Here is a 23,187-nt window from a genome sequence, read left to right as displayed (position 1 = left end):
GAAGAGAGGAAGAGCGAGCAAGTGCGCGAGAGAGAGAAAGAACGAGCGAGAGAGAGAGAGAGAAAGAGCGAGGTATAGGAGTAGCGAGAAAAATCTCGCGGCTCACGCAGTCAATAAGTTAGACGAGCAGGAAAGAAACAAATAATATGTCGATGCTCGTCTAGTCTCCCATGTGCTACCTCGCGTGCCTGAAAAATAATTCCTCGCTTCGCACGTTCCCTTGACACGAGACGCTACCGCGTCTTTTGATGTCTCTGGAGCGTGAAAGATGAAAGAAAAGCGGAGAGATGTTCGCTTAGCGATAAGATCGCCGCTACCTCGCCTCGTGTTTACTGCCGCGCGCCGCTCAGTAGTGAGACAAAGACGGAACGATTGTCTGTCGTCTGTCTTTTTCTAATCTACTATCCATTGCATGGAAGTAGTACGGACACGACCTAGGCGCATTTTACTTTTATCACCGTGAAAGTGCGCCTAGCGGACGTAGTTTAGGCGCATTTTGGTCAGACGGCATATCTAAAATGCGCCTAGCCGTATCCCCCGAAATACGGCTGGTGGCCGCTCTCATTCTTCTCTCTGCTATCGTTAAAGCTAAGACTCCATGCATGCGGTGAGCTGCGGCAAATGCTGCGATGACCAATCAGGAGGGAGGCGCAAGTCCGGTTGCGGCAAGCTCCGGCATGCGTCTGTCTCCTGATTGGTCACCGCAGCCGTTTGCCGGAGCTTACCGCATGCATGGAGTCTTAGCTTAAGTCCAATAACGAGTTACAGAATCGCACCACAGTGCAGTTATAAAGAACAGACCGACTAACGCCGAATGTTGGTTGCCATGTTTGGTTAGTTACCAAGTTCGTTTTATTTACTTTTTCCATTGAAACCTATGAATTTTGAAGTTTCACAGGAAGAATTAGTATTATAAAATAAGACATTATGGAGCTTAAAACTAAACAAATGAGAAGAATATTGGAATCTCTGCAGAAACAGGTAAGCTAAGCTTGTTTCTCATGACAAATTTAATATAATATTTTTGTCATACAAAATCAATTTGAAGTAAAAGTATCAATATATTATATATTACATTACATTATAGCTATTGCAAATTGTAATGACTTATAGAGATTATTAAAAAAAAATTACTCGTTATTAAATATTATAGTTATTTTCATTTCAGATAAGTGGGTTGCAATTATTGTTGACTAATGTCTCTACTAATCCATCAGAGGTTTTAGTTGCAAAATTAGTGTTCTCTGGGCAACTGCAATCTTTAACTCAGAGATTTAAGAATTTGACAAGTGATGATAATAGTGAATGTGAAGAAATCAATATAAATGTTGCTGATACAATGACAACCACAAAACATATTTTTCTACTGAATGATATCGAAGAGCTTGTACGTAGCAAGAAAGTCAATATCATATTCATATGTCATATATTATTTGAAGTAAGCTTCTTCCTTTTATTTCTTTTCTTTTTTTTTAGATCAAACAAATTGATGATTGTAAACTTGATGAACATGCTATTAACTATACAACAGAATCACTGCTCAATAAATTTGCATTAGCTTTGAGAGCTCTTGAAGATGTAGAATGCTTATCATTGAAGCAAAGACTCCAGGATTGTTTGGACTATGTTAAAGAAATGAGCACAGCAAATCAGATAGAGGATTTTCAAAATATAAAGGTGATATTTGAAATGAGATTAATATCTTAAGTTTTGTCTTTCAATCCAAACGTTAATTTTCTCTTATAGGAACTTGGCACTTCAATATTGGAGCTACTTGAACCATTACAAAAATATAGGAGAAGTTTAGTATCTACTACTCTGTCAGAAAAGCTAGCTCTATACACTTCTCAACTATGCACTTCATTCGGTATGCTGGTACAACTAGCTCAGGCGCAACATTGTGTGAATGCTCCAATTTATGTAAGAGATTATATTTTTAATCCAAATTATTAGTTAACCAATAAAAAAACAATATGAGAAGAAGTTTGCATAAAAGATAAGATTTCAAATTTCAGCTAGAAAATATAAAATAGTTCAAATTGAAAGATAATTAGAATTAAAAGGATTAAAATTAAATAAAATTAGAAGAATTTTAATTAAAGTTAAAAGAAATAAAATTAAAAGAATTAAATTTAATTCCATTTACTGCACGAATGTGTATAGGTTTGTAAGAAATACATTTGCGAAAGAACATGTACTTGTTGCAAAATGATCTTAGAGCTGCTTGATGGTACAAATCCATCAATGGAAGAGGAAGCTCTCGTGGGGGAGAATCACTTTGTCTACAGGTGAGGAAACAATTTTTGCGCACATATTCTCAATATATGCATCTGACACTATGATACACTTTGTAGAATGGATTTAGCCCTAGATATTATACTAGAAATACCAAGCAAAACACACCAGGAGCAACTGTCCGAGTGCGTGGAACTGTGGCTGAGACTAGAAGATGTTTTCTCTCACGCCATGGCGATTACACAAGTGTGTCAGGCATATAATTTTAAAGCCATAACTGGATCGTGCCAATCCATAGTGCAGGAATATGAAAAGCTAAAACAACAGTTACAATCGGATATACCGGACGCGGCGTTGAATACGTTGTTTATGAATACCTTAACTGATGCTCTTTATCGTTTGGAACGTAAAGTCAATGTAGCAGTATTGACTCTCGTGATGGAGGTTTTCAGCAATCCTTACGCCGTCTTAAGAAAGCTCGTTATGACTTGCGGAAGTTCGTTGAACGCGAAAGGAAGGTCCAAGAATGATCTGAACAATCTCATAGAAGATTTCGACCAACTCTTTGATCAGACTGTGCAAATCGGAATGTTTGCTATCGCCTGTTGCAAAGACATGAGTCGTTAGTCACTTTTATATTTTTTAAACGAGGATCTTAGCGACCTTTTCGCAATAATCAAAAGTGTCTAACATAATTGCGGTTGTTTCAGGTAACAATAAGATTCGCAATTGCCTCGCGGGATTCGAATCCTTGGAAACTGAATTAATATCCGCCATCATTTCTTTCTATTTACACCCGGACAACAAAGAAATGCGCTCCAGCGTCAAGCTGCTGACCACGCAGTGGCAGCTGGAGATGAACAAGTTTCAGAGCGTCGTGAATCTTATTATAAACTCAGCTGCCTTCTGCCAGGTAGATACATTATCGAGGAATCGAGAGTTACTTTGAGAGCGCTATTTGAGTATGTCGTTTATCCAGGTAGTTTTGGACAGTCTTCAAGAATATGTGACGACGATGTCGGATTGTCTGGATAACAGACAACCAGTGACTCAACTCCAGGTGCACGCTATCATTCGGCGCGCCTCAGCTTTGTTCACCCAAGTGACTGCGGTCATGAATGACATTGGCATCGAGAATATCGATCGCCAGACGATACTAATGACAAAAGAATTAAATGCGGGTATAAATATGTTGTGCTTGTTGACACCGATTATTTGATTATTTAACGTGATTATTGTTACGTGATCATATGATCATTGATTGTTTATTTATTGAACAGCTATATTCGAAGTCAACACAGCAGCTGAGACTCTTTTGGTGAAAAACGCGACAGAACCGCAACAGTTGCGCGTGATAAAACGCTGTGAATTAATCTTGAAAGTCATTCAAAGGCTGCAGCCCGCGTTATCCATGATCATGAACAACACGACGCATGAGAAATCGAGGAGAAGCCAGGGAAACCTCAGCCATGGCACAACAACAACAAGTATAACAGTCTGCCTATGATTACGTTAATTGTGCAGTAAATACGTCGTTAAAGTAAAATTCAATTTGGTCGTTGCAGCAAGTACTTTCAATAACACCAATTTTCCACCCACGGTTTACGGTTTACCACGCGACGAGAATAGCTTAATTTACATCAGGACACCCTACACAGGTGTGTGTTGAAAAGACTCCAAATTAAATTTCTGAAACACTATTTATACTTACTTGATATCCCTCTTTATCAAAATAGCACTAAATTAAAAAGAAAAGAAAAAAGGAATTTAAAAAAAGCGTTAAATCTAATCTACGTTTCAGTGAAAGCATATAAACTGCCATTGTCTATTCAACCGGCCAATAGTACCGTGCCTGATCGGAAGCCATCGGATTTGTCGTGCCTGATACCTTACATAGAAAGCGGACGCGCGCTGCGCAACGAGCACACCATTATGTACAATACACCGCGAAGAAAGAACGCAGCGGAATCAATCGTTAGAAGCAAAGTATCTTTCAGAAATTTGTCTAGTATCAGACAACACCTCTTCGGCAGAGATAGCCTTGCGGTCCACAGCGCGTATATTGACATCACTGAAGAGAGTATAGATTTGACAGGTAAAATATTCTTACGTACAACGGAGGAAGTCCATTCACTACAAAACTATGGCCACATCGATGTGTTGTGTTCTAGCTGCCTTAGAGAAGATCAGCACGTTGTCTGTGTCGGCTGATGCAATGATGTCGCCTTGTCAATTCTCTTCCAAGTTGCAAAATATATCTCCTGGTACCACAAAGAAGGAATTGGCTTCCAACGTGGTGGAAAAATCATGCAGAAGCGTGAAATCAGTAGAAAGTTTAAATAAATCAACAACGACAAGGCAGTCTAACGAGCGTGCTATATCTGGCAGTAGCGACGTGTCTTTGGTCATAGAAACTTGTAAGAAGCTCAATAGTATTCGACTTTCCAATAGCAAAACACAAAAATCAACGTCAAAGTAACGTAAGATATAATGAAAGTATAAGAAGAGATTATATTTATACACAAAGTCCTTGTCAACGCATTGAATTAATATTTTTATTATCAAAAAATATATATTTAAGATGGCAGTTATGTTAAAATTTATAAACATATATGTGAGTTATAATGTCAATTACATATACAGGTCTGTAACTATTAAGATTAATAAAACTTAAATTTGTACTTTCAATGCAGGTTTCATAAAAATGGATTTATACATTACACATACAATTTTCATATTTGTTTGCGATATAATTTTTTCTTTTTTCATCGAATTATTCAACGCTGAAGCAAACATGTTCCTTCGGCTTTCATCGCTCACGAGAGAAGATGAGTGAATTGACATATATTATTCGTTGAACATTTCTTGCGTGCGTATAGAAAAACAATTAATAACAATGTACAAGAAAGAAAAAGAGAAAGCAAAAAGAATATTTTATTAATTTTATCATTGCAATTTTACAATAATAAATTTATTTTATGAAATATATTTGTTTATTAAGTAATTTTGCCCTCAGCTAATTAGTAGTTCTATCATTTTGCTATCATTGACAATTATTGTAACCTGTTTAAAATAAGAAAACAAATTATTTCGAGAATATTCGATAGTCATAGAAAATTGAGCGAGATTTTATTTTCTTTATCTTGATGAGAATTACCAAAAGCAATTCTAAAAGTTCACAAAAAGCGCTGAATTTAGATTTTCAATTTATGAAAACATGAAACTAAACAAAATCTGAACCAGGTGATTTTTGTGAACTGTTAGATTTGCATTCAGTAATGCTTCTCGAAACGAAGAAAATGACACCTCCACGACCACCGGAAGTGTCCGAAAAAATTGTTTAAATTTTTGAAAAACAAAGCTCTATATTTCGAGCACTTCCGATGATCGTAGAAAGTAGGGCAAAGTGGCATTTTCTTTGTCTCGACGAGCACTAACAAATGTAATTCTAAAAGCTCACAAAAATCGCCCGGTTTAGATTTGTCTTTTATGACAACATGAAATTAATAAAAATTTTAACCAGGCGCCTTTTGAAAACTTTTAGAATTGCATTTGGTAGTGCTCGCCGAGACAAAGAAAGTAATATCACCCCCGATTTTCTACGACCACCGGAAATGCTTGCAAAAATTGTTTGAATTTTTGAAAATAAAACTAAGTTTTTCGAGCATTTCCGATGGTCGTAGAAAGTCATACGAGGTGTCATTTTCTTCCTCTCGACGAGCACTGCTGAATGCAATTCTAAAAATTTACAAAACGCGCTTGATATAAAGTTTCATTAATTTTTAGGGCTATAAAAATGAATATCTAAACCAGGCGCTTTTTGTAAACTTTTAGCATTGTATTCAGTAGTGCCGGTCGAGACGAAGAAAATGACACCTCGCTCGGCTTTCTACGCCTACGGGAAGTGCTTGAAAAAATTGTTTGAGTTTTTGAAAATATAGCTCTAAGTTTCGAGCACTTCCGGTGATCGTGGAAAGTCGAGCGAAGTGTCATTTTCTTCGTCTCGGCGAGCACTACCGAACGCAATTCTAAAAGTTCACAAAAAGCGCCTGGTTTGGATTTTCAATTTTATGGCCCCATAAATTTAATGAAAATCTGAGCCAAGCGTTTTCTACAAACTTTTAGAATTGCATTTGGTAGTGCTGGTCGAGACGAAGAAAATAATACCTCGCCCGACTTTCTACGCCCACGGGAAGTGCCTGAAAAAATTGTTTAAATTTCTGAAAATGTAGCTCTACGTTTCGGCCACTTCCGGTAGTCGAAGAAAGTCGTGTAAGATGTCATTTTCTTCGTCTCGACGAGCACTACCGAATGCAATTCTAAAAGTTCACAAAAAGCGCCCGGTTTGGATTTTCATTTTTATGGCCCCATAAATTTAATGAAAATCTGAACCGGGCGCTTTTTGTGAACTTTTAGAATTGCGTTCGGTAGTGCTCGTCGAGACGAAGAAAATGACACCTGGCCCGACTTTCTGCGACCACGGGAAGTGCCTGAAAAGAGTGTTTAAATTTCTGAAAATGTAGCTGCAAGTTTCAAGCACTTCCGGTGGTTGTAGAAAGTCATGTGAGGTGTCATTTTCTTCGTCTCGACGAGCACTACCGAATGCAATTCTAAAAGTTTGCAGGAAACGCTTGGTTCAGATTTTCATTAAATTTATGAGGCCATAAAAATGAAAATCCAAGCCGGGCGCTTTTTGTGAACTTTTAGAATTGTATTTGGTAATGCTCGTCGAGACGAAGAAAATGACACCTCGCCCGACTTTCTACGACTACAGGAGGTACCTGAAAAAATTGTTTAAATTTCTGAAAATGCAGTTGCAAGTTTCAAGCACTTCCGGTGGTCGTAGAAAATCGGGTGAGATGTCATTTTCTTCCTCCCGACAAGCACTACCGAATGCAATTCCGAAAGTTCACAAAAAATGCCTGGTTTTTAGATTTTCATATTTTTATGATCTTATTAAATTAATGAAAATCTAAACCAGACGTTTTTCGTGAACTTTTAGTATTGCATTCGGTGATGCTCGTCGAAACAAAGAAAATAATATCTCGTCCGACTTTCTACGGCTACCGGAAATACCCGAAAAAATTGTTTATATTTTTTAAAGAACAAAATTTTTTATGCACTTCTGGTAAAATCGCCTCGTTTAGATTTTCATTTTTAAAGGCCCATGAAATTATTCAAATTTTAAATATAGTATAATTACCGATGATATATTATAAAGATTGTTGGTCTTACGGGATTTAGCGTACGGTCGCAGACATTGCTGCATTAAGCAAACTCAACAGTTGGACAACATTACTAGATTTTCCACTGAATCTCGCTTCTGATTGGTAAATACTTCTGGGTCTATGAAGAATCTAAAAAAATGCTCGAATCACAGACGATGATCACTAAGCGCTCTTTGATCACTTTGTTCTACTGAACGCAGCCATTGATTTATGCCCGTTTTCTTGCAACTTTCGGAACGCATCCCGACTCGAGAAGAATGAGAGTCACTGCTCCGCTTGCGGAACACGCCTGCGCAGCCATTGGCTGCATTCAGCAGACTCAACAGTTGGACAACATTACTAGATTTTCCACTGAATCTCGCTCCTGATTAGTCAATACTTCTGGGCCTATGAAAAATTTAAAAGAATGCTCCAATCACAGACAATAATCACTAAGCGCTCTCTGATCACTTTGTTCTACTGAACGCCGCCATTGTTCATCTCAATGGTTGCGTTCAGAAAACAAAGCGCTCACTGAGCGCTTAGTAACTATTGGTCCTTACTGTTAGATCCTTACATTCAGACCAATAACGTTGAAGAATTACTCAACCGTTGTGTAACCGTTGTGTTTTCTGAACGCAGCCAATCTCGCTCAGTGCGCCAAGCACGTGAGAAGACAGCGAAGACCGAGTGGTGGGGGTAAGCCTCGATCGTGCGCGTAAGATTTCCAGCATTAAGGCCTCTTGCACAATGCCAGGCAACAGACAATAAGAATAAAAATAGACCAATCACAATAGATTATTCTTGTAATAGTTGATTGTGATTCGTCTATTTTTATTCTTATTGTTTGTTGCCTGGCATTGTGTAAGGGGCCGTACTTGTGCCTGTGTCGCGCGTCTGCTCATTGGTGGTGAGACAAAGTCAAAGCGATTCAATTGTTATCCTTCTCTTACTCATATGCAGGGTGTTTGATAGCTGATCATGCAGACGAAAGTTGGAGATAGATTGGGTGTAGCCGAGAAGAAAAGTCATGTACCATAATGTCAAATTGGCAATAGTTATCGAGTTATTAATTAAAACATGTGAGCCAATGAGCGCGTAGAGAGCGGAGGGCGACCACAGTAAGCACGTAGACATTTGATACAGGCGGAGTCAACGAGTGACGATAGGCGAGCGCGCGCGGCGAGGGGCAACGTAAACGACAAGAGGCGAGCGCGCGCCACGAGGAGCGAGCGAGCGCGAACGACGAGGAGCGAGCGAGCTATAAGGAAAAAGCTATAAAGAAAAAGCTCGCTCGCTCCTCGTCGCGCGCGATCGCCTCTTGTCGCTTACGTTGCCCCTCACCGTGCGCGCTTGCCTATCGTCACTCGCTGACTTCGCCTGTATCAAATGTCTACGTGCTTACTGCGGCCGCCCTCCGCTCTCTACGCGCTCGTTGGCTCACATGTTTTAATTAATAACTGGGTATCTATTGCTAATTTGACATTATGGTACATGACTTTTCTTCTCGGCTACACCCAATCTATCTCCAACTTTCGTCTGCATGATCAGCTATCAAACACCCTGTATACAGGGTTTGATAGCTGATAGGGTATACAGGGTGTCCGGAATGTGATCATTAATATTTTGTGTACTGGTAGAACTCGTTAAAACAATTAAAAAAGTCCTGTGCCATTTTACAATTTTTTCAATATTTATTCCGTAATTAATTAAAATGTGTAAACGAATGAGCGCACGAGAAAGCGACAGGACGGGCTCCGTGTATAAGAAGATGGCTTACCTCGCGCGGCGAAAGGCAACCGTAAGCGACAAGAAGTATGCGCGCGCGACGAGGAGCGAGCGAGCGCGAACGACGAGCGAGCGAGCGCAAGCGACAAGAGGCGGCCGCCCAGCGCTCTCTACGCGCTCATTGGCTCACATGTTTCAATTAATAACTTGATAACTATTGCCAATTTGACATTACGGTACATGACTTTTCTTCTCGGCTACACCCAATCTACCAGTACACAAAATATTAATGATCACATTCCGGACACCCTATATATATATCATTTTCACTATAGTCTGTTTTAATAGCTCGGACATTAACCAGACTCAAATCACAGACACAAACCTCGTTACCGAGACATCGAGTTAGTTGACGTCTATTTTCTTAGGAGGCGTATCAGGACAGACATATGCTTTCGCCCGGTGGCCGCTCTCAGGTTTTTCTCTGGAAGAACTGAACTAGTGCACATTAGTGCAATAAGTTGGAGTGGAAAGGAGTATACTTATTTTTTACTCTGACTTATTTTATTAGTTCAGACGTACTTCGAAAACGAAGAGACATTTAATGTAACTTCAATTTGCAATCAGGAGCGTAATAGGTTACTTAGTTAAAGGGAGTAAGAATCCGTACTTACAGCCGACGATCGCGCAGCTTTCCGTATGCGCAGGAAAGCGCCGTGTTATGGGATCTGCCTCTTCGTCTGGCGTTATCGCAGTCCAACTCGGCGGTCCACCAAGTGGCTTCGAGTCGCGGTCGACCAAACAAAACATGGACGCCGTGGAAATAGATACGTCGGAACCGCCGCCGCAGCAGAGCGAGGATGTGATCGCGACCACGGTGGAGATATGTCGCGTGTGTCTACTCAGCAACCCGGAGATGCGTGATATCTTCCATGAGAGTGAGGATGCGTCCCTCTCGGCAAAGGCGATGAGCTTTGCCAACGTTAAGGTTAGACAATGTAATTTGGAGGTTAGAAAATGATGCGAGCTTTGATTATCCATTGCAGCGTTTTTCTCCTTTGAATCCCGGATGTGTATCAAGTCCACGACTACCTCGAGCATTCTGCGCTTCTCCCTGCTCGTTATAAGTTGTAGATCGTTAAGTGTAACAGTCGTATGTTATACGTTTTATTGCAACATTATATCAAGTTTGTTTTCTTCACCTTGTGAGATAAATGATAAAGATTGATACGCATTACAAAGACCTCTGTGATTGCAATGAAGATCATCTTAAGAGCGTGACTGAAGCATATGTTTTGTTTAGATGTTACCAGGTGATGGTCTACCAGCACAGTTGTGTTATGACTGTGCCAACAAGCTGGAGTCGGCATATGAGTTCAAGTTACAAGTGGAGCAAGCAGACGGTGTTCTGAAAGAGAAGCTTCTTGGTATGAACATAAAAGAGGAATTGTTTTTCAACGAGGTCGAGGTACACTTGGATGCTGAGAGAAATGATGCTATAGGTGAGTTAAGCGACGGTGCCGATTATGTATCTGCCACCACGGTACTACCAGGACAATCAGAGGATGACAAGAACCTCTTGAAACATGGACAGTTGGTGCTCTTGGAAGTTGAGAAGTTATCACAGTCAGAGGAGATACAGCAAAGTGAGTTAAGGCAGTCAAACAAATATTTACTACGAAACCTCCATAAGTAAACAAGTATTTACAAAATTCTTATTCTTATCTATTTCTGCTTGAGCTGTGTAGTATGTAAATTTATACTAGTATGCTGTTATATGTTTTTCTTATTCTTTTAGTTGCTCTATGTGAACTATATATTCAGTTTATTATATCATCGATGAGTAAAATTTTATCTATAAACATTTTAAATGTGTCTGATTTTGAAATACTCGATTACTTATGTACACTGTTGCTAATATCACTTTAATTTTCAATAGAGACTAAATCAAATGTTAGAAAAATAGGCTAGTAAGAGCTGTCGCTATTTTAATATTAAATTATTCCCCTACAATTCCCCTTATTTTAGTAAGCATTATTAAATGGCCATATAAAACAGACTTAAGGTGGGCAAATTGATACAGTATTCAGCTTGACAAATAGAGAAGTCCAGATTTGACTCCTGGCTGTAGGCAGTATTTTTCACATTTACTAGGCCTTTGTATCAAGATCCAGGGAATCTATAGGGAAGTAATTACAAGGTTTTGTTCTTTTTAGCTGGTTAATGCTGCGCTAAAGCTTTGTTCCTTTTCCCTTTAACATTAGCTAACATACTTGTATCGCTCTAAGAACAAAAAGTGCAGTCTAGTTCAGCTAAAAAGAAAAGAGAGACCTAATATTAAAATATTATTTGCAGGATATAGTTTCAGTTCAACATAACAAGTGGCTGCTATAAGTAGCTCACATATGCATTGAATTCTGGAAAATAGGAACGTTAAATGATATTCTCCGCCAGATTTAAGTTGTCGCGTTTAACGTCTCAGCGACGACCTATATCTTACTAGTCGATCTTTCGTGCTGCTTGTTTACCTTCAGAGTGTTCACAATTTTTTGTACAAATTGAATGTTGTTTCATGATAATGTAAGCGTTCCTATTGATTAAAACATTTTCTGACACATCGGAATTGCCCTTTAGATCCGGAACAGGATGATTCACAAGAGATCACGCAGGAGATCACGCAGGAGATCACGCATGAAATCAGTGAGAATATTGCTGAGGAATTACAGAACGAACTATCCGGCACAAAGGACGTTGACACCTCGAGTGCCGTCGTGGCGTCTCAAGACTCAGAATCTTACAAGAACGAGATCGTGATCCAGGATCGCATGGACGCAATTCCGACACACGAGCACGATTACATCATGCAGCAGCAAAAGCCGACACCTGTAACAGAAGTGTCTATGCCCAAAGAGACGAAAGAAAGCACGCAATCATCGATTGAACCCGAGCAGGACGACGCAGCGGAACGCCCGGTAACGCCATTGGACGTGGTTACTCAAACCGAAGAGGAAAATCCAAATCAACAGCAAGAGTTGCCGGAGGAGTTAAAGGATTTCAAGGAAGCGAACGAAACGACTTTGGCGGAGCAACAGGACTCGCAACAGAGCGAGACCAGGAGGAGCAAACGCAAGTTGACTCGTCGAACCTTCACCGAGAGGGACTCTGACGAGGAAAACTATTTCGAGAATCTGAATCTCAGTTCTCGACTGAAGAGAGCACAGGCGGATAAGGCGGAAAAGGTCTTTTTCGTGTGTTATCTATGTGACAAGCAGTTCCTGGCGAAAAACGTGCTGAAGGAACACATGCATTCCCACGAAGAGGTCAGACGCGCCCTGTCCCTGAAGGAGACGCCGGAGAAGCCACCGAAGTCGAGCAGCATGCCGCCGTCCGGCAAGAAAGCTAACAAGTGCCCTTATTGTGGTAAAGAGTATCTGTACATAATCTCGTTTAACAAGCACATGAAACTACACGAACAGCAGAAGGAGGGCTTGCCGCTCGACATGTTTGTCGAGGACGATCTCAGCGCGGAATTCGAACAGTCGGACACGGAATACAGAAGGCGGACGAGGAGAAGCAGCGGCATAGCGATGACGAACATCAGCAACGACGACGACAAGAACGACGAGTCTACGAGCGACAAGGACAAGAGGAGAAAGCGGCCGCGCACTGAAGCGGAATTCGCATGCGACAAGTGCTCGGACGTTTTCGGCACAAAGCGGGGCTTGCACAAGCACATGTCCGCACGGCATGTCCACAAGTGCAACGTGTGCAAGGAGGAATTCGACACCTTGGAGCAGCTGAGAAAGCACCGTAGCAAGCATATAGAAGTTGAGGATTCGTTGGACGAGCAGGACACGGAGAAGCAGACGAAGCAGCGGAGTGGCGTGAAACACCAGGACGAAAACAAAGACGACTACGACTACGAGGATGCAGGCGAGGCGGCCGAGAATGACGACGGCGAGGAGGTCGCGACCACGAAGGAGCTCAAGTGTCCCAAGTGCCCGGCGACGTATATGCGCAGGAAAGCGCTGTCGAAACACATGGAGACGCATTGCGGGACCAACAGTCACAGCTTCAACTGTAAGGTGTGCAGCCAACAGTTCTCGAGGAAGGACCAATTGCGCAGGCATGCTGAGCAGCACGGCCGTGTGAAAGCTTACAAGTGCACTCAGTGCAACAAGACCTTCGGCAATGAATTCACCTTGAGGAACCATCTGATCTCCACGAGTCACAAGACTTTCCTGCATGGCCAAGAATATGATCCCAACAAACGTATTAAGCGTGTGGCCGCTAAAGCGGCACAAAAAATCATCGACAAGATCAAGACGGAAGTCGGCCTGGAGGACTTGGACGACGATGATGACAACAGTGACGATGATCAGCATTTCGCCACGTTAGGCAACTATTATCGCAAGCGCCGCACGCCAAAGAAATACAACGCCAAGAAGCATCTGGAGTGTGGCAAGTGTCACAAGGGATATAGCACTAAGCAGTCGCTGATGAGGCACATGGAGTATCACGTGAAAGAAGAGAAGGAGAAGGAGCAGTTGAAGAAAGTTATTACGGAGAAGAAAGAGAACCAAAGGAACGACGATGGCGGCAACGCTGGCACTGACGCCGGTGCTGATGTTGGTGTTGGTGTTGCTGCTAATGTTGCCGCTGGTACTGGTGGTGCTGGTGCTAGTACCGTTGCCGTCATTGGCATTGACGACGACGATGACGACGATAACTCGGACTTCGAGAGCGGCCTGGATTGGCCTATGGACAATCATGAGTGCAGCACGTGCAAGAAGCGCTACAGCACGAAAAAGTCGCTGCAACGGCATCAGCTGCTGCACGAAGATCCAAACTTCGAGTGCGACATCTGCCACGTCAAGTTCTACCGCAAAGACAAACTGAAGGCACACTACGACAAGTGCTCGGAGAAGAACCCAGACCAGGTGAGGAAGTGCAACATTTGCGGCGATCGGTTCGAGAACAATGAGATCCTGCGCGTGCATCGGGCGACCCACGTGACCGAGGGCATTTTGACCGAGGAGGACCTGATGGATCTGGAGCCTATGCCTCCTGAGGAGAAGAAGGAGAGAGTCGTGCGTAAGAGACGAACCGACATCGTCGGTCTCGAGTGCACCGAATGCAACAAACAATACACCTCGCGGAAAGGGCTGTTGCGACACATCCAGGTGCACGAGGGCAAGAAGTTCCTCTGTGACATCTGCCCGAAAAAATTCTACCGGCGTGAGCATCTCAAACTTCACGTTGCCAAGCACAATATGGTGAAGCCGTATAAATGTCACCGCTGCACCAAGCGCTTCATCAAGGAGGAACAGTTGATAGGCCATTTGTCCAAGCACGACCGCATGTTCCGGAAGAACAAAGACGACACCACCAAGCGATTCCTCTGCGAGATCTGTTCCAAGAGTTTCACGCAGTCCACTACGCTGATAGCGCACCTTCGCGCCCACAACGGCATCAAGCCATATGTGTGCGAGGTATGTTCCCGGCCGTTCACCACCAATGCCTACCTAAAGATGCACATGCGCACGCACACGCAAGAGCGACCTTACATCTGCCAATATTGCTCGCGCGCGTTCGCTCGTGCGGACACGCTCTCCAACCACCTGACCTCACACACTGGCGAGGCCAAGTACCACTGTAAGTTGTGCCCGCGCAAGTTCCGCCGGCTCAAGTCATTGAAGGAGCATACGTTCATCCACACCGGCCAACGGCCGTATGAGTGCCCGACTTGTGACCGCAAGTTCAACAACAACGGCAGTCGCTACGCCCACAGCAAGCGCTGCAAACAGAACCTGCTGCAGAGTCAGCATCGCGCGGCGCAACAACAACAGCAGCAGCAGCAGCAACAACAGCAGCAGCAGCAAGAACAGCAGCAGCAGCAGCAGCAACAAGAACAGGAGCAGCAGCAGCAGCAGCAAGAACAACAACAGCAACAGCAGCTCTTGCAGTCGGCTCAACAGGTCCAAGTGCAGGTGCAACAAGTGCACCCGCAGCTGCAGCAAACCAGGATGACAACACTCAGCCAAGCCCAAGTGGTGAAGGCACAGAACATCAAGACCATCGCTATCGCGAGGCAGCCGGTCGTCGAGCCGACGATGGTTGGTACACATCAAGTGATGCAACATCAAGAGATACTGATGCCGCTAATATTGCCGCTCACCGTTACCCTCGCCGACGTCGGTGAGGAGGTAATACTGCCGGAAGGCACGAAGATCTTCACGACGACGTAATCCTGATTGACGGCGTCTCGCGGACTCGGTGGAACACATGACTTCCTCGAGGAAGAAGAAAAAAGCGAGAAAGGGGACACAATGTGAGGATGAGGAAGAGCGAGCCTCGACGCGAGCAAGCAAAGATCCGGGGCCGACCGACGAGCTGAGGGAACTCCGACGCCGGAAGCCGCAGCCTGCTACCGTTCTTGTTCCCGCGTACCGGAAGGCTGTCGCGCAACCGGCAGTTAACGATGAATCGCGATCGCGATTGCACTCGACTCGTGTTGCCGATCAGCACGCATCATTAACGAGAGAGTTTCTTCGACGAGCAGAGAGAGAGAGAGAGAGAGAGAGAGAGAGAGAGAGAGAGAGAGAGAGAGAGAGAGAGAGAGAGAGAGAGAGAGAGGGAGAGGGAGAGGTGCGATTCGTCTCGGTGTGCACGCTCCGCTAAATATTACTGTTAAATAATACCTACGATAGTGTACGAATTTCGAAAAATATCATTTCGATTATGTATGAAACGTTCATATCGAAGTTTATTTTTGCAACGGTGAAGGCGTATATATATATATATATATAGGGAATATATATATATATATACACATAATTTATCTAGAAGTTCTGGTAGGGGGGAGGGGGAAGCGGTATGCCCTGCTGCGTTGACGATACTCGTCGGTGGCTCGTTTAGCTCAGAAAAGAGTTAAACAAAGTGATTACGGCGGCGAGAGTCGACGAAGAGGACACGTTTGCCATTTGCGATTCCCTCGATCTTCCTTGATAATTTGAGCGGACGGTCCATCAACAAATGTCGTTGACAGAGCAAGAGATACTTGTACAGAATCACATCTTTCCATAATATGCATTATCTGGAGTGCATACGAAAGAACGTCTTTGATAAATCGTTTTATGGAAGTTGAATAGGAGGAGGAAGAGATACAGATAAGGAGATACAGGGATAGAGAAGCAAGATGATTTGTCATAAATGTATATGTAATATAGATAGATTTCTCCTTTAAGATATGATAATAAGACTAAGAGAATAGCGTAAATACTTAAAGCTTAATATAAGTAATACTAGATCGATTTCCAACTATTTTGTTCTTCCATTCTTTTTTCCTCTCTTCTTTCACACAACATCTGTACGCGAAGTATATTCGCGAATCTACTAAGAGCCATTAAAATGTTAATATCATCGCCTCTTTTTCGTCCTTTTTTCTAACAAATCTAGATCATAACGTTACCTGTAATATGGAGTAACAATGTCAGTGGTTAAAGAGTCAGAATCTGACATAATGTAGAATTGTGACAATTGCGTTTTTTCCAGAAAGAAAATGAGTGCACTTGCTATTTTCTTTTTTTCACCTTGCATAAAGAGTGTGCTAAACGGTATTGTAACGTCTGTCTCCTGGATATAATTTGTATCCAGATATTATTTTTATATCCTTATGCTTATACTTGCATATTTGAAGGATTGCTATACTACTTTTGAAGAATTACTATACTGACTTGAACAACCTCTTTCTGCAGGAAAAAACAATATATAACATGCAAAAAGTTTGCATTATAATCCAAAGTTTCACGAAAATTTTTAATATACTATAAATTTATAATTTATAAAATGAGCTAATCTCCTCGATTGCTCATAATTGCAATGACTTGCGTTCGTTAAGTGTAACAGCTTTTAAAATTGTTATGACCTATCACAGTGAAATTTGTAGATATATGATGGAAACGTTGTTACATGTGCGCGAATTTTGATTTCGTATTTAGATTCTGTTGCATAAATAAAGTATCTATTCTAATATTATATATCGGTGGTTCATGGTATTTTTTGAGTCTATTAAACTTTAAGCTTATTCGTGTTGCTTAAACTTTTCGTATTTAGAACAAGGGAGATGCATACTCGAACTCTGAAAGAAACAAGAGCGAAGGAATCGAACGCGAAAAGTTCAAGAAACATGAAACAATAAACCTTTTATTGTATCAACTTTTATTGTACATACACATTGGTTCCATTTACGAAAGAAGGGAACTATTTATAATTTTACAATGCATTATAATCCAAAGATAATTCAATAAATTATAGAACTTCGTGATCAGAATTTTTCTTTTTATATTGGATATATGCTTCAATGACGGCAATAATAGTGATGATACTTGAAGATTTCAATCGTCTTCTTTATGCGTACATAGTTAAACGTAAGAACGTAAATATTTTGAAAATGTATGCGAAGTGATTGTAGTAATGGTCGACGTATTTGAAGGATTTCGTAATACAATGATTTAATCGAAAACGTGAATGTCTTTGATTACTGTGCTGTGTGCTATTTCTCACACTTATGAGCTTGTAAAGCTACTACTGGATTTTACCGGGATATAAGTTTTTTATCTGATGATATATAAAAGCGATATATATACATACCAAAGTGTTGTGTGCACACACATACACATATACATGACTCAACATACATATACAAGATGTTTTAGAAAGGTGGTCAAACTTTAAAAATATATTCTACTTACTATAAAGATGAAAAATGATTATATAAACATACCCAGGGTCTGTGAACACTTCCCTTCCGAGTTATAAATGCTTTATGTATTTACAACAGGCGAAATTTTGCATCGATGTATCATGCATTATCCTTTATTCATCTTCTTTTAAAAATAAATAAGTTGGCAAATGGATGTTTAAGATTGGAGTCAGTCTTTATTTTAGCATATAACAGTTAAGATATTGTCTAAATGGCAGCTTATGTTCTTACCAAAGTCTGTTGCAAATAAAGTGTTTATAACTTAGAAAAGAAGCGTTTCTGAACCCATGTTTATATGAGCTTTTTTCATCCTTATAATGAGTAGAATATGCTTTTAATGTTTGGCCACCTATTTCTGAAACATCTTGTATATATATACAGAGTTGCATGTGTTGGTAGTTTTCTTGTAAGTGAAAAATTTGTAATCGTTATAGAACCATAATTTCCGATCTCTTTGTACATAGACACAAATATATGAATAAAAATGATTACACTCATTTGAGTATTCGTTGCATAACGTACTTCTGCGTTTCTTTTTTCGTATAAATTTAACTATCTATCTGTAAACGTTATTTTTGATCGCGTTTATTAAATTCATGAGAGCGATACACATTAGCGGCACAAAAGTCTCAATAGGATCAGTCAAAGTGCGTCGCACGAAAAGTAATCCCAATCGTTCAAGACGTCAGTCACATTTTTGCTTCTAGGTAGGAGCAAGAGTACTTCTAGGTAGGTAGGGTGCTTCTAGCTAGGTAGGGTGACATTTTTTTCAGCTATCTATCACCCACAATATATTAATGCCGGATGATCCGGCGTTGACTCGGCCCAACATACCGTGATCTCGCGTCTTGACTATGTACAAGAAGAGTAAGAGTGTGTGGAACAAATTATTACGTCCCTGGAAGTAGAAACATGGTTGAAAAGAGTGATGCGTATGAACATGCATAAAATTATACTACAAAGTTAATAATAAAATTTCGATACGTGTAGAATCTTGATTACCCGCTGTACTTCTTCGTAATCGCTTGGAAGTGAATCGCCGGATAATGCCAGATTGTAATGCGGCGGATTCACAGATTGGCAGACTATTATCGGGCCCTTATTTCGCGGCAGCTCCATTCCGGATCTCGCCATGTATCTCGAAGTGAACGGTCTAGCGTCTGGTTGATCCAACGGTGCCTCTAATTGAGTATCCATGTACGTCGAGATTAAATGCATTATTATCTGCAGATATACACAGAGTTAGTTGGACACGAGTCGGAAGCGCGCCTTATTGTCTAAAAAAACTCGCAGAAACAGACGAGTTTTACTTCCTGGCTATTAATAAATGTTTTATCAGTCCCGATTCACGATAGATGTGATAAGACTTTTTGCTGTAAGATTTCTATTCACCGCAGAATCAGTCGGCAAACTGGAGTCCCATTCCTTGCCGTTGTGAGAACCTCCACTGTTCCATTTGAATTCACTCATGCATCCTCCCTTTGCGAGTATTTTTATTCTTTTCACGAGATATTCCTGATTGTTAGAGAGTTCCAAGAAAGGGACTAACGTTGGCAGAGTAGGAATTGCGGAGACCAGGAACGGTGCTTGCGCGAGCTTCCTAAGTCTGTCCAATCCCACGTGTCCTGGCTGCGAGTCGCTCAAACCATGACGTATCAGCGCCGCGCATATGTTATCTATCTCCAAAGACACGCGCTCCACAACTGTCCTGCTAATCCACTGAAACATTAGAATGTACAATTAATCCTCTTGCTTTTTGCATACTTACAAATATACATCTATGTATAAATGTATTTAAGAATATGTTTTATACAAATTATATTTATTTATATAAATTATATTTATACATACTTTATATATTTTATCAACTTTTTTCTTTATAATTATTGTTATATCTTGCAATGCGAAATCCATTTTTGTCTCTGTTTTATATTGTCTTACCATGCGAAGGAAGGCAGTCCATTCGTTGACTTTCTTCGGATCGACCCTGTATTTCCTCCATACATTTAATGCACCAAACGTGCCCCTAGGAGAACTCCCCTCTTCAGCACCAGGACTGGTAGCCTTCGTTTTATCTAAATAATCATATGTACATAATGATTAACAAGTATACAAAAATATATAAGTATACGAGAATACAAAATATACTTTCCATTATATTAATAAAACTGAGTCTTACCCACAGTAGGTGCGAGTTGATAAGCACATCTTCGCAACAATGGTGATACTTCCCCAGGTCTTCGAACAGCAGGATGAGACCAAAAAGAACTCAGTAGATTTGAAGGTTGATCAACGTTTGTGGACAGCATACATTTTCTCTGTTGTTCAACTTCTTCGAGATAATTCTCCAATTCGCATTCATCCCGTATGAGATCTTCATTTGTAAGGCTGCCATTTAAAGAAATGCTCATAGATTTACTGAGTGATCCATTAGAGCTTACAGTTGACTTAGGAGATACAGGACTGCTATATTTAAAAACTGTTGATGTCGAATAATCCTCTTGATAACAAAAAGAATAAATATAAAATGTTTATATTTGTTATATAATATATAAAAAATATAATTATAATTATAAACAATTATAACAAATATAATTATAAACACTAAACTTTTCATATATAACTTTACATGTAATATATCTCTTTTCATGTATAATCAAATTTAAAATATAACAAGATCAAATTAAATATTTTACATACTAATTTCACTCAAAACTGAAGATGCGAGCGGTATTGAACGTCTATTGAAATTTATATAGGATAAATTCAATGAAGGACTCAGTTCTGGAGATTTCTGCTGCTGAAGTTCCTCATTCTTGAACAAGGGTTCATCCTCTGAGACTCCTAAGAGTCGTCTCTGTTTGGGTTTCAGTGTAATTGGCTGTAATCTTATGGTAACCCATGCGTATCTTATAATATGATAGAAAGCATTTATCGCAAATATAGATGCTAGGCACCATTCTAGCCAACAAATTGGCTTATATATAGGCCCATCATACATTCTGAAAAAATACTAGGCTGATGAGTATATTCAATTAAATTGTCTTTAATACTTTGAAAGAAACTTTGTATCTTACATGTCATACAGCACAATACTGAGCAACAACACATTAATAAAGAACCATGTGATACTATTTCGAGCTTTATTTTGTGTTAGCCTTAAGTCCAAGAGCTGTTGTACTTGAGGCTTGGGTGTTAAAACTCTGCAAACAAAAAAGAAGGTATATTTATGAAATTTTTATTAACTTATAAGTTAATACAAATTTTAAAAACACATAGTTCGTATTATATTTTCAAAGATTTTACCTTGCATTGGGAGATATACATTTCATTGGGGAATAAAAAGTACTCATTTTGAAAAATCTATACGTTTTCTACATTGATATTAGATAATTTATTTTCTTAAATATAAGACAAGACCACTCATCACTTTCCCGCGGCTCGTGAAATATAATTATCGGCAGAAAGAAGTAAAAAGATTGACCACGCCAATATTTTATCGTGCCGCATTGCACGATTGAGGTGTCATCTACGCCAATTTTCAAAGGTAGAACTATTTAGCTAAGCGCATTCCTTACCGGTAATCCATTTTTATTTGGTGCGTATCCATGCTGAAGTTATGATACATATTTTTTTATAATAAATGCGCGAACAGATGAATAAAATTAGAATATAATAAAATTAAATGATATATTTCTTCTTGTAATATTATATTGGGAGTACAAATTAGTTCGGTCCGTTTTTTTGTGTTAAAAAATATATTTATTTCAAAACAAAATGAATGAACAGATCAATTAAAGTATTTTCCATCGCTGGCTACTACTTTCTCCCATTCCTCAGGCAATTTTCGAATTCCATCTCGAAAAAATGATTCGTCTTTTGAGGCGATCCAAGTTTGGAGCCAATTTTCGATTTCTGCGAAAGAAGTGAACCGATGACCTGTCAAATCGTGCTGCATCTTTCGGAACAACCAGTAATCAGAAGGAGCAATGTCCGGAGAATACGGCGGGTGCGGTAAAACATCTCATCTGAGTGTTTCCAAATATTTTTTTACAACTTTTGCGACATGAGGCCGAGCGTTGTCATGAAGAAGAATAACTTTATCATGTCTTTGCTCGTATTCCGGCTGTTTTTCTCGCAATGCATGGCTCAAACGAATCAATTATAGCCGATACCGATCGCCCGTAATGGGATCTCCAGATTTCAGCAGCTCATAGTAAACAACACCCTTTTAGTCCCACCAGATACAGAGCATGATCTTCGAATCATGTATGTTCGGCTTTGGTGTTGATGTTGAGGTCGATGGCAACAATTGACCGGGCTTGACGTAGTATTTTTTCTTCTTACGGTTGTCGTAGAATATCCACTTCTCATCGCCTTTCAACGTCTCTCGGTTTCAGTTCATAAGGCACCCAATTTCCTTTTTTTTTAGATAAATCCCATGTCTCTCAATCGTACGGAAACGGCTTGTTGAGTCATTCCCAATGATTCTGCAAGCTCCTTTTGCGTTTGACTCTGATCTTCTTCGAGTAATGCCTCTAATTCTTTGTCCTCGAATTTTTTTGGCTGTCCAGAGCGAGGCTTGTCTTCGACGCTGAAATCTCCATCCTTGAAACGTCGAAACCATTCCCTAGATGATTTATCAGTTGGAGCAGCGTCACCATAAACTTCAACAAGCATTCGATGGGCTTCAGCTGCACTTTTCTTCCAATTAAAGCAGAAAATTAAAACCTCCCGCAAATGCTGTTTGGTTAACACAAAATTCGACATTTTCAACACTGTAAAAAAAAAAGGTTTTTGTATGAAACTCAAAGCGATATAAACTGAATATTATTGGCAGATGTCTAACCTCTCTGAAACCGCCAAAATCGGCAGTCACTATGAACCATTCATAACAGCCGGAGCCATCTTTTGAAAACGGACTGAACTAATTTATACACCCAATATTAAAATTGTGAATATTTCGCGTTGATGAAAAACTGGTACGAAATGCTTGGGTTGTTTCTTAAATCCTAACGGCCAACACAGACTAGACGTAATAATACGTAAATATTGTAAGATTTCAAAGAGATATCGTCTATATCTTTATTCTTATTTTCTCTTTCAATCTTTCTTCTTCTGGATCCTCCTCCTTAGATAGAAAAGGGGATGTTCAGGATGTAAAGGTTTCGAGCGATTAATGTGAAACTCTTCTTATAGTGAACAAGAATATAAGTATATATATTTTAAAAACACAAATACAATAGTACCCGA

The 23,187-nt window shown here is 40.3% G+C and overlaps 3 protein-coding genes across 4 annotated transcripts; 2 read left to right on the top strand and 1 right to left on the bottom strand.

The window, feature by feature from the left end:
* Positions 1 to 841: 841 nt before the first annotated feature.
* Positions 842 to 4,890, top strand: Spt (Spitting Image). Its single transcript, XM_011138205.3, has 12 exons — positions 842 to 981; positions 1,169 to 1,387; positions 1,477 to 1,677; positions 1,747 to 1,920; positions 2,164 to 2,288; positions 2,355 to 2,857; positions 2,946 to 3,148; positions 3,215 to 3,416; positions 3,516 to 3,722; positions 3,801 to 3,893; positions 4,037 to 4,330; positions 4,407 to 4,890. Exons 1-12 carry the CDS (start codon positions 928 to 930, stop codon positions 4,712 to 4,714), a joined length of 2,583 nt encoding a protein of 860 aa, XP_011136507.1. The 5' UTR covers positions 842 to 927; the 3' UTR covers positions 4,715 to 4,890.
* A 4,804-nt stretch (positions 4,891 to 9,694) lies between these two features.
* LOC105192349 (zinc finger protein 62 homolog) lies at positions 9,695 to 17,502 on the top strand. Of its 2 annotated transcripts, XM_011156420.3 has the most exons (4): positions 9,696 to 10,158; positions 10,474 to 10,597; positions 10,673 to 10,816; positions 11,805 to 17,502. In XM_011156420.3, the coding sequence occupies exons 1-4, from the start codon at positions 9,892 to 9,894 to the stop codon at positions 15,416 to 15,418; spliced, it is 4,149 nt and encodes a 1,382-aa protein (XP_011154722.2). In that variant the 5' UTR covers positions 9,696 to 9,891; the 3' UTR covers positions 15,419 to 17,502. The 2 variants fall into 2 exon arrangements, with proteins under 2 accessions (XP_025162175.1, XP_011154722.2); XM_025306390.1 differs by having other exon boundaries at positions 9,695 to 10,158; positions 10,474 to 10,816.
* A 374-nt stretch (positions 17,503 to 17,876) lies between these two features.
* Positions 17,877 to 21,396, bottom strand: LOC105181451 (transmembrane protein 209). The gene is made up of 8 exons (XM_011138208.3): positions 21,241 to 21,396; positions 21,012 to 21,137; positions 20,635 to 20,936; positions 20,114 to 20,434; positions 19,876 to 20,009; positions 19,327 to 19,653; positions 18,937 to 19,158; positions 17,877 to 18,832 (listed from the first exon to the last, which is right to left on the bottom strand). The coding sequence occupies exons 1-8, from the start codon at positions 21,285 to 21,287 to the stop codon at positions 18,704 to 18,706; spliced, it is 1,608 nt and encodes a 535-aa protein (XP_011136510.1). The 5' UTR covers positions 21,288 to 21,396; the 3' UTR covers positions 17,877 to 18,703.
* Between the last annotated feature and the right edge of the window lie 1,791 nt (positions 21,397 to 23,187).

This window comes from Harpegnathos saltator, unplaced genomic scaffold (assembly GCF_003227715.2).
Source record: "Harpegnathos saltator strain DR-91 unplaced genomic scaffold, Hsal_v8.6 scaffold779, whole genome shotgun sequence".
Classification (NCBI taxonomy): Eukaryota; Metazoa; Arthropoda; class Insecta; order Hymenoptera; family Formicidae; genus Harpegnathos; species Harpegnathos saltator.
Note: the sequence above shows the minus strand (reverse complement) of the source record. Positions and strands in the feature narration are given on the sequence as shown.

Bases quoted from the DNA above. Each gene is read 5' to 3' on its own strand.
- Spt (XM_011138205.3), top strand. From the start codon at position 928: ATGGAGCTTAAAACTAAACAAATGAGAAGAATATTGGAATCTCTGCAG. The intron at 2,858-2,945 runs GTTAGTCACTTT...CGGTTGTTTCAG, and splicing joins CTGTTGCAAAGACATGAGTC to GTAACAATAAGATTCGCAAT. The intron at 3,723-3,800 runs GTATAACAGTCT...TGGTCGTTGCAG, and splicing joins CCATGGCACAACAACAACAA to CAAGTACTTTCAATAACACC.
- LOC105192349 (XM_025306390.1), top strand. From the start codon at position 9,892: ATGGGATCTGCCTCTTCGTCTGGCGTTATCGCAGTCCAACTCGGCGGT. The intron at 10,159-10,473 runs GTTAGACAATGT...TGTTTTGTTTAG, and splicing joins TGAGCTTTGCCAACGTTAAG to ATGTTACCAGGTGATGGTCT. The intron at 10,817-11,804 runs GTGAGTTAAGGC...ATTGCCCTTTAG, and splicing joins GTCAGAGGAGATACAGCAAA to ATCCGGAACAGGATGATTCA.
- LOC105181451 (XM_011138208.3), bottom strand. From the start codon at position 21,287: ATGAGTACTTTTTATTCCCCAATGAAATGTATATCTCCCAATGCAAG. The intron at 20,435-20,634 runs GTATGTAAAATA...TTTGTTATCAAG, and splicing joins TTCAGTTTTGAGTGAAATTA to AGGATTATTCGACATCAACA. The intron at 19,654-19,875 runs GTAAGACAATAT...CTAATGTTTCAG, and splicing joins GGACTGCCTTCCTTCGCATG to TGGATTAGCAGGACAGTTGT.